Here is a 10,330-nt window from a genome sequence, read left to right on the forward strand (position 1 = left end):
TTTTGGCGTTTTAGCAAGTTGAATAATTGTTCAGTTGCCCAAACTATATTACCATGATGGAGAAACGGATGAATCACGCTACATTACACAAACTTTTCAGAAGAGGCAGATTAACATAAAAGCGAATTCTACAGAGAACACCTAAAGTTTTCGAGATTTTAGTTGCAACATGTTCAATATGACTTTTCCATGTTAAGCGCTGGCCAATTATTATTCTAAACCTTGAGTTTATTCTTAAAATATTCTTTAAGATTTTAACGGTTTTATTTGACTGTTTTCTACTAAAACATTTTGTTGTTTAGAAGAACCTCAAACACTCGAGACAGTGTGATATTTCCAAATTCCTCAAAGCTCATCAAAAACATTGTTCACTCTTTTCTTGGTGTTTGGAACTGTCATGAAACACACATACATCATCTGTCGTTTTTCACGTAATATATGAAACACGAGAGACAGTGTTTCATCGGGATATCCAAACACCGAGATTCGAAATTCGAGGTGTTTGGAGTTTTATCACAAGCATTATGGCATATTTTGATGAGTACCCTTTTGGAGGTTGTATTCCCCCTGCATCGCCACCAATACAATACCAGTATTAATAGGCAGGTGGTATTGATCATTGTACTTACGGTTTAACGGATGTTGAACAACAATTGGAGTTGTGTGTTCATCTGGTACGAGCTTAATTGCCGAAGGACTGCTTTGTTTGTCCAAGCATTCCAGGACACCCCACACAGCTACAAGTTCTTGAGGACTGAGTCGGCATTACCAGAAAAGGAACCAAAGAAAAATTGTCTCTTCGCGACCGCTTTTCAGAAAAGATGAAGATACTTTCAACTGTGTTGTTCGATCAGCATATTTACTGTGAATCTGCATTTTGTAGCCGCACGAAACCAGCTTCACGCAATATCTTCTTGAACAAGGGACCGTTCATTTTTTATAAGGTAGGGGGGGCTGGTGGGATTTGGGGGGGGGCATGCGAAAAAAATGGCTTTCGAGGGGGGGCCATCCCAAAAAAATAAGGGAAAAAGGGGGGGTCACGTGAAATATTTTAGTAAAACTTTAAAATGGCATAATGTTTGAATATCAAAAAAATTGCTACAGAATAAACATAGAAGGCAGGATACAAATTTATTACAAACTTTCCTATTGCTTTAAAAAAACGTTTGGCGACAAAAAGCATTTGTAGCTACTCAAAAGAAGTATTTAACACTGTTATTTTCGAATGCAACTTTCACTGGCACTCATCTTCATCTTCGCTGTCGTCGAGTTCTTCGTCGCCGCTTGTGCTGCTATGGGAGTCTCTTTCACCAATGCAGCAAGAAGCAGCAATGCTTTCCGTCAGAGTGTACTCTTCAGGGTACATGAAGGTGTAAACATAATCTCTGACTTCCTGCTCAAGATTGGTGGTGATTCTGCTTCTTGCAGCATTGGTAAAATAATTCCCTTCCAAGAGCTGTGCGATGTATGGCCCATCTCTTCTAAATAACGACGTGGCAACATCCTCAACTTTAATACACTCTTCCGGGACGGCTGTTCTAGGAGGGTACACAAGGCATTGTGGAAGATCATTTCCTAGCGGGTTTCCAACACAGATTCCATAAACTCGTTGGACGTTGTTTTCAGTCCGCTTCCTCTTTCTTTCATTTGACTTTCTGCGGTTTTCTTTTTTCGTTCTCCTTTTGTTGATTTGCTGTTTGAGTATGCCCTTGAATATGCTGTTATAATTGCTCTTCTTATTTTCTAGTGCTTCCATGTCCTGGGTGACCTTCGTCAACTTAGCTTCTATACATTTGATCTGTTTTACATTAAAACTGTGGGCAAATTCTTCGCCCTGCTTTAAAGCAAGCCCATTGGACTGAAAGAGTGTGGAATCGTGTTCCTTTAAATCTTTCAATATGGCATTCAACTTTTCCACCATTGCTCTGTGCCCTTTGATGGAGAAGTTCAGTTTTCTTCCATCACTGGGCTTCAACCAGTACCCTGGCATGGAAAACTCACTCGCCCTTTCTGAACAGCCATCCGTACTTAGAAAGATTGCTTCTTTTGCTTGTAAGATGTCAAACTGCCTGGATCGTTCAGCTGTAAACCTTTTCTTAAATGACTCGTCGCTTTCGCCATTATTGCGCATTTTGGAATGAGCCTCTTTCATGATGCTCATGTAGTAATGCGCTCTTTTCCCGATTGGATTAACAATATAGCCAAGGCTTGTTTTCCGGAGACCCTGAGGTATGGTTGTATCATCAGCAGAGGAGGAACTAGTGACCTACCAGAAAAGGAAAGACGATTTTTTTATTTATTATATTGAACTGATATTATCGAATGATCATGGTTCGTGTAACCATTTAATGTTGTATTCGTGTAGTGAAATGTAGACCTAAGTCAAACGATATATTACAAGACACATACTATTTTAAAAATGTTCAAACAGTTTTAGGTGCTATCTTTACAATAGGAAAATACAGAAGTTTCTCATTATAAAAGTGAAGCATACATGCGTTTTTAATGTCCAGATAAAAATTGGAACACTGACAAGAAATTAACACTTACCGGCTCATCTTCTTGTACTTCAACAGCTTTCTGTTTTACCTGCACAGGGCAACATTTATACATGCCTATCACTAGAGTAGAGGTAAAAACCTTCCAAATAAAGACATCTGTAAATTAAATGTAAGAATGTGTTTCACACAACACATCAACAGATTTCCAGTTTTTTCACAACACTTCGTACTTGGTTCAGTATCACAATGCAGGAGCAAGGAAAGACTCTGTTCCAGGCCACTGTTACTTCCGTAAGATTGAGAAGTTTATGAATGAGCACTATGAGGAGGGGGAGAACAACAGGGAGTTTCTAAAGTTGTCCTGTCAAGAAAAGGTAGGAGAAATTTGTTCTTTTTGTTGTGAATGGACTGGACCACCCATAGAAAGATACCCTAAACCAGTTCCTGACCATTCCTGCCTACCGGAATACCCCTACCTCTCCTACCAGAAGACCCCAAAAGAAGGGTGTGATCCAGATGACTGGCAGCCAAGGGTCCAAGCGAAGAAACAGCATGGAAGTGGCAGGCTGGTTTTATCTGACCCAGAGAGCGTTGCTCTATTTGCAGATAAGTTTATTGTCAAATCAAAGTTTGTGGTGGATTATCTTCAGCATCTTGAAGTGCTGGAATTTAAAAGGAAAAAGAGAGCAGAAGAAAAGGCAAAGTTAAGTAGGGACGCAAAAGATAAATCATATGAGGATTATCCTTGGACTGAGTTGCGCGAAGATCTAACCAAGCTTAAAAAGCTACATGTTCCAGAACTAAACAAGTACTTGAACCACCACGGGCTGAAGCAGCATTTGAAAAGCAGCAAGAGTGAGAAAGTAAAGGCAATTGTAAGACATTCATGTTTGCAGCAGAAGAGTCCTCTCAGAGCTGGCCAGCCAACACTGAGAAATGCAAGGACATTGACCCAAAATGACAACAGGGCAAGTGCTGACAGCAGTGAAACGGATGAAAGTGACAATGATGAGTATGGCAGTGATGCCATTGACTCTGGGGGAGAAGATGACTCAAGTGATGTCATTCTTGCATTTATCAATTCGGATGAGAAAGATGCCAATGAGAGGCCAAATGCCACACGCTCAGGGCGAGCCATAACTAGGAGATCCGAAATTGACTTCTCTTTCTTTTGATTTGTTTTTTAAACAACAGCTCTCTGTAGTAGAGGGATTGGCAATATTGTCTTCATAGTGAGCACAATAACGTGAAGTAGGGGGATAATAAAGAAATATTAAAAAAGTTGAAATCTAAATATTGTTTGTTCAATTTTTTTTTTGTGGGGGGGGGGGGGTCATCCCAAAAAATGACCGCTATAAGGGGGGGCCATGTGAAAAAATTGGTAAGCTGAGGGGGGGTCATGCGATTTTTAAATGGTGCTTTCCAAATCCCACCAGCCCCCCATCCCTTATAAAAAATGAACGGTCCCCAACAGCAAATATGCTGGCAGTTGAATAGGACTGAGATAAAAGACCTGCTGGATAGAGATCTAGAAATCCACCTGCATAGAATCTAAAGGTTAGAAGGGTGTAAAAGCATCACCAAATTTTTAATGCGAGGCGTGAATGACTGAAGGATCAATGATGGCGTTAGGGACTTTAAGCAGATCGCTACGGCTAGTGCTGATACGGCTGCCGGAAGTAAATTTCCCCCAAAATGAGACATTGCGCATGTACGTCGGCTGCATACAGGCGTGAAATCTGAATACATGAGTCGAGATGTTTTGCCTTAGGGGCCACTACGCCAAGTTTAGTTCGCTTCTCTGGTCCTTTTCAACGGACATCTCGGCATTTTAAGAATTCTATTGGATACTATATCCTTTAAACGCAATTCAAGTCAAAGATTGTGTCAAGGTTGCCTCTCACACGCTTGTAAATCCGTATCCTGAATTTACGATAAGTTTTGGCAAAGGTGTTGGAATGGCGAAGCGAGTCAAGTGAAATATTCGTGTTGAGCACGAGGTTGTTTTTCTTCGGTTAAGTTTGCTTTGAGGGTTTAGTGAAGATGTTTTATATCTGGATAACTATACGATGCTATTTTGCTTCTTTGAGTATTGATATATTTGTGTTCTTCACTCGATATTCTTTGAGAAATTATATATTTCATCCATCAAATTGTTATGGTACAAAGTGTATGGCATTCGCTTTCGCTCAGAAATAATATGTTTGTCCTACTGAATAACGGCCATCGTCCTTTGAGCGAAGCCATTTGGCTGTGAGAAACTGAATAAAAGAGATTTTAAACTCCTTAGCCGATGTTTCTTTCATCTTTGTAGTTCGCTTTACTCGCTAAACTTAAAATTTGGCAGACCACCGAGACGTACTCTCCCCAGACCTTTTCAGTCACGGCAGCCGTAGTAGCACCAGGCTGGCCGTAGTGATTTGCTTATAAAGTACGACCTGCAGGCTTCGCCGCAGTAAATGACACTCAACGTTTCGTAGCTGCTAGTGATTTGTTATCATTTATCCACAATAACCGAAAGGACCACAATGCCAGAAGTCTTCGTCAGTTCGGATGAGCTGAAATATTTTCAGGAAGCTCCGACAAGATTGTGCACAAGCTCTCCGTAAAGAACTCCTCAAAAGGTTCAAATAGGCCTCAAGAGGGGTAGCCAGAGAGGTTAATGTGTTTGGAGTCACTTCGGTTCTAATATGATGCCTTCCATACACTAAGTCGTATGTTAATGAGGAATGGCTGGCAACGATCTTCTTTAAACCACGCAGATCGGGGTAAACCTGAAAGTGTTTTACGCCCTATTTGAATTTGAGGTGACTGATCAGTATCAATCTTGTTACCACTGATGCATAATCATGATACTTCGCTTTATTTTTTTTATCACGGTCAGTGAGAACTGCAAGCTTTTCGTATGACTCCAGGATTGAACTTTTGGTTGAAATCGTGCAATATTACATCTGTTCTCTCGACAGAACGAGGATAGTAACCACGCTGACGGCATAAATATTCCGTATAGGAAGGCAAATAATGAAAAATATAAAGAAGGAAAATATGACAGACTGACTGAACCGCACCAAACAAACGTAACAGAGTTTAACTGCCCTTGCGACCCGTAAAACGGAGATACAAAGACCCTTCTAGATAGAGACAGGCGAACAAAATACACCAAATTTTCTGCTCTTGATCGCTGTTATCTTTAACAGATCTTAACATCGGACAACAAAGTGGCAACAGAGTCATCAGAGAAATAGAAATCAATAGAAACTCGCTACTCAAGTGGTTTTGAATGTCTGATTGAAAATTATGGCGTATGCCTTTTGAATTAATCTTGACACATTGCGTATTTTTTGACGTAATGTACTTCTAAAGTATATTGTTTGTCATTTTACTATGAGTAGCCAACTTATTTCTTAGTCCGACAAGTGCGAAAGAAGGAAGAAGAAATAAGGAAAGCCGCGCGAAATCAGCTGGTGAGAATGCACCGGAGACTGTAAAAAGATGAGCTTCACGTAGTCTATTGTCACATGCAAAGATGGCCTGAAATAGTCTCCCGCCCTCCGCCAACTCGCGAGTGAAAGACGCCGGCCTAAGGTCAGGACAGGACTGAAAATGTAGGCCATGAGCCAGTTTCAGTTTGCTGACCATGAACTCTGAACTGCTAAACCCTTGAATTAATGCTTCTTAACGTTACTTGGCGATATTTAAGCAATGCTTCGATCATTCGGTATTCACTAAATAAAACATCTAGATATGTTAAATACGTGCAGATAACCCAAGCTCCTTTGGAACGTGGAACCCTATATTAGCAGTTTTCTGAGCGATGAACTCTGGATATTTGGTTAACGTTTCTTATTAACGTTAACTGGAGATATTTACGCAATGCTTCAATCATTATTCACTATAACATGTCTAAATTGGCAGTTTTCTTGACAATGAACTCTGAACACTTGAATGAATTTAGTTGATTGGGATGGCATTTTTAACACAACTTAGTATTGTTTCATTACATACAGAAATTTTATTATTTACGGTCGAACCTCTCCGTACGATCGCCTCCATAACACAGACAACTTGACATTGCGGATTGTTCGTTTGGCTCCAGAAAGCACAATTCACATAATGTTTATACCGCTACGATACGCCGGAATAACTCTGATCTCTAATGCAGACACTGCTCACCCGTGCCTTTAAAGCGGCGCGAGAGTATGATTGACTCGTTTGTTGCGAATTATTTTATGACTGACCCAGCTAATTCACCACACATCCAGTGTAGAATGGTCCAGAGAAAGTAAAACTGAACTTACTCGGACGCGGTGCCACCTCCATTGCCAGCTTCAGCTGATGAACTCTGAACATACACTAATTATACAATACCAGCTTAATATACTCCTCAAACTGAATACTTTGTCTGTTTTTTTTGTATGTAATTATTTTGACAAATAATTCACTCTACATCGACCACCATGCCACGACGGACAATTGACACGATTTTCTCTAAGCGCCGGCTCAGTTCTTAACTAAAAGGTGTCGCAAAAACTTTTCCTAACCTACCTTATTCTCGGGCGATCGAATAAAGTTAAACGAAGATCAATCACTGAATTGATTTCCAAAGATTAGTGAAGGCCATCGATTGCATACGTGTTGGCACCATACCGACAGAGAGTTGCAGAACTTCTTGTTTTAACTTATCATAATTAAAAGTCTTCGAATGGTATCGAGTGTTTTTATTGGTCTATGGTGAACAGTGTTAAATTAACTATTGCTGTGGTAGTCAGGGTTCAACGGTTTGGAGGAAAGCACCGTTACGGATCAAAAAATATAAACAAACAGCAGACATCAAATAGACCTTTCCCGCATTCCACTTCAGTGCGTTCGAACAATAGCACCAGAGCGAGGTTGGGGTGGACATTTTCATACATTTGCTGTATTTTTGTCCACCCTGACCTCGACTCGGCGCCATTGTTTGTTGGAATGCGGGAAAGGTCTATTTAGAATTGTCTGGAAAATTTGAATTATGGCCTTCTTAAGTTGAACACGAAGTCTGTTTTACGACAGTTTGGCTTGTTTTGTTTAAATTATTTAAAAATTACCCCGCGAGTTGTTTTTTTTTATGCGCGGTAGAAAATAAAAACAATTTCCTCCTAGCTTGGCTTTTCGAGTAGCTTCGAGTATTTCGTCATTGTCCGCCCAACGTGCGTAATTCCAGTACGGCTCTCTTCCAGGCCTTTACCATGTGACCCGAAACCCCGAAACTCATCTTGTTTCCAGTGTCTCTCTTTTTTCCGCCTTCAGCAATCTCGTCCCCATGGCCTTTTCCCTTACTCCGGAGACTGTCACGAGACTGGTAGAAGAGAGACCTTGAGAACGATGTTGTCGCACGTCAACTGTCAACTTCTGGGCCATTTGGGTCTTCAAGCGGTTATACTGACATGACTATAGCCGTCATTAGCAGACGAAAATTCTTACCGAGGCCAGGCCGGCAATATGCGTAGCCTCTCACAGGAGACCTGAAATAAATTATGATATGACATGAAAAGTTCAACGAGGCAAGAGCCTCGTGATTTGCCTGTTATTAGCTAAGGCCTTGCCATAATTTGCATTGTTATTTCGTTAAAGTCGCCATGGTGGCTCATAGCGAGTGTCGAATATCATGAATAATGACTCTTTGAAGATCTTGAATTATTCATGCACAAACAGAGTCATCAAAAGCCAATTATAACGGCGACATTTATGGACGGCAAGAATCCATTAAATGGACAATGCGTTCATCTTACTGAAGACATGATCAAGCAGTATTGGAATTCTGCTAGACAGCTAATGCAAATACTACAATCTGACTGCCTGCATGGGCTATCGTGCGCTATCAGCCATTAGTTAGCAGTGGAGATTACCTTAAAAATCGAGATCTTATCTCGTCTCTCCTCAGGTTCAGAGGACGATTTATCAATATTATTGGGTGAGTAGATTTACGAGGAGGCTAAAAAAAGGACAATCACCGGAACGTGACTTGAAATATTCCCTTTCGGCCTTTTAAGCTATCACCACATAGAAATCACAAGCTTATAATTGTTAATTAATTATTCAGCAGAGTTTAGAACACGCAATAAACTATAGTCAACAAATCGACATTTGATTACAGGAAGAATATAAACATGAGGAATTTTCATCAACATATTTTTAACTTTTTTAATTAGTTGGTGGGAATCTGCTCGCCGTGAAAGTGATCAATTTAGAACATAGAAATGCTTTTTTCGCCAATATGTTTCAAAGCCAGATGATCGTTTAAGAGAAAGGTCAGTTGTACTACGTGTTATTTTCGGCAAAACATTTTTCTTCAAAAGTGGATCCCAGCTTGCGAATCTATTTTCAAAAATTAACATTTTTTTTGCAATATTGAGCTAAATTTAATAAATGTAGCAAATATTTCCTTAGCCGATTAACGTTGTAAGATGAAAGCCATGGCGATCTTTAAATGGCGGCAAAATGAATTTCGATTTGCTACCTCGTCTGATGTAATTTAGGGTTTTCCGGAGCAAAGAGGTTTCCTACAGAACAAATTTTAATAGTTCTTCTTCGTCACTGACCGACAATTTCCGCAAGTAGGTCAGCGTGAGAGGAGAACATCTGTTTTACTTTGCATCGAAGCTTCACCTCTCATTACAACTCATATTATGTGATTGTGGGCAGTTTTAATGACCCGGGATTGTCGGGATTAAAGCTCTTTCTGCTGGGTAAGTTGTTACTTGTGACAGCCAGGGTTCAACTTCAAGGATGACCGGAGGAAAATCGTCTGATTCAGTCAAGATAAGTTTGTTCTCAAAGAGTGATTAGGCCACAAGCTTATCGCTATCTTAAGATGCAGGAGAAGTCTTTTAGGTCGGGTTAAAATGATCACGCTAGAAGAAGGAAGTCATAAAACTCATTTACTTTCATCAGGAAATTATCGCTAGAACAAACATAATGAGAAATAATTGATTTGGTGTGAATTTAGCCGCATTAAAATGAGAATCCTCCAAAAACGTCATCTTTAGTAATTCGGCTTACAGATAATTAAGAAACTGAAAATCTTAATCCCTCAAAAAAAAATCGCTCTTAGATGCCATTATGACACCTCTCGAAAGTATCACCCTACAACAAATCCGCTTTTTTTTTTGCCACTTGTGACAGAATTAGGGCTGGCGACACAGACAAATTGCTTTTGATCTTTCAAAAGATTAAGCGTCCTTTCGCGCGACAGAACTTGCTGATATATTCCAGTATAAATTAGTTTAAAATAGGATCCTTGTAACTGAGCTCTGCTTTTATTGGGCAATTGCCGGTTTCAAAACAGCTCAGTACAAGGCAAGACTAAGACGAAAGTTGAGTGTTGGGAAGAAAACAGAGAGGTTCATTTGAGAGGTTTTCAGCGATTTTTTTTGTGGTGTAGTGTTTCCTGGTAGTCAAGTGGATTAAGAGATATGGGACTTGGATGAACACGCAAGCACGTGTGAAAATTCCCCGCCGGTTAATGACACAATCATTTGTTCGGCAAGCCCGCGATAGCGGTCATTTATTATTCCATTGCAGACTGAATAAATCTCCTCGAGAAAATTCTCGCTCAGCCTTTGGCTTTGCCGTCTGCTTGCGGTAAAAGGTGTCGTTTAAAGCCTCCAGTTAACGTTGGCCCCGCCAAAACAAACTTTCTGCCGAGGAAGTACGCTGGATGGCGCGACGTTTTGAGCTTTCAGCTCGTTATGTTGACGAATCTTGTTTTCAACGTCGTTCACGGTGCTGCTTCTCATAAGGTAACTAGCTATAATATGTTTTATCTTCTAACACTTAAACTAACATACATT

General features: G+C 40.2%; 1 protein-coding gene across 1 annotated transcript; it reads right to left on the bottom strand.

The window, feature by feature from the left end:
* Window positions 1–1,192: 1,192 nt before the first annotated feature.
* LOC149108684 (uncharacterized) lies at window positions 1,193–2,662 on the bottom strand. Its single transcript, XM_089294752.1, has 2 exons — window positions 2,551–2,662; window positions 1,193–2,266 (listed from the first exon to the last, which is right to left on the bottom strand). Exons 1-2 carry the CDS (start codon window positions 2,611–2,613, stop codon window positions 1,235–1,237), a joined length of 1,095 nt encoding a protein of 364 aa, XP_089150878.1. The 5' UTR covers window positions 2,614–2,662; the 3' UTR covers window positions 1,193–1,234.
* Between the last annotated feature and the right edge of the window lie 7,668 nt (window positions 2,663–10,330).

The sequence above is a fragment of the Orbicella faveolata genome, unplaced genomic scaffold (genome assembly GCF_042242905.1).
Source record: "Orbicella faveolata isolate gen_17 unplaced genomic scaffold, um_ofav_v1 contig_25, whole genome shotgun sequence".
Lineage (NCBI taxonomy): Eukaryota > Metazoa > Cnidaria > Anthozoa > Scleractinia > Merulinidae > Orbicella > Orbicella faveolata.

Excerpts from the sequence above, each read along its gene's own strand:
- LOC149108684 (XM_089294752.1), bottom strand. The coding sequence starts at position 2,613 with ATGTATAAATGTTGCCCTGTGCAGGTAAAACAGAAAGCTGTTGAAGTA. Across the intron at positions 2,267-2,550 it reads AAGTACAAGAAGATGAGCCG|GTCACTAGTTCCTCCTCTGC; the intron begins GTAAGTGTTAAT and ends CTTTTCTGGTAG.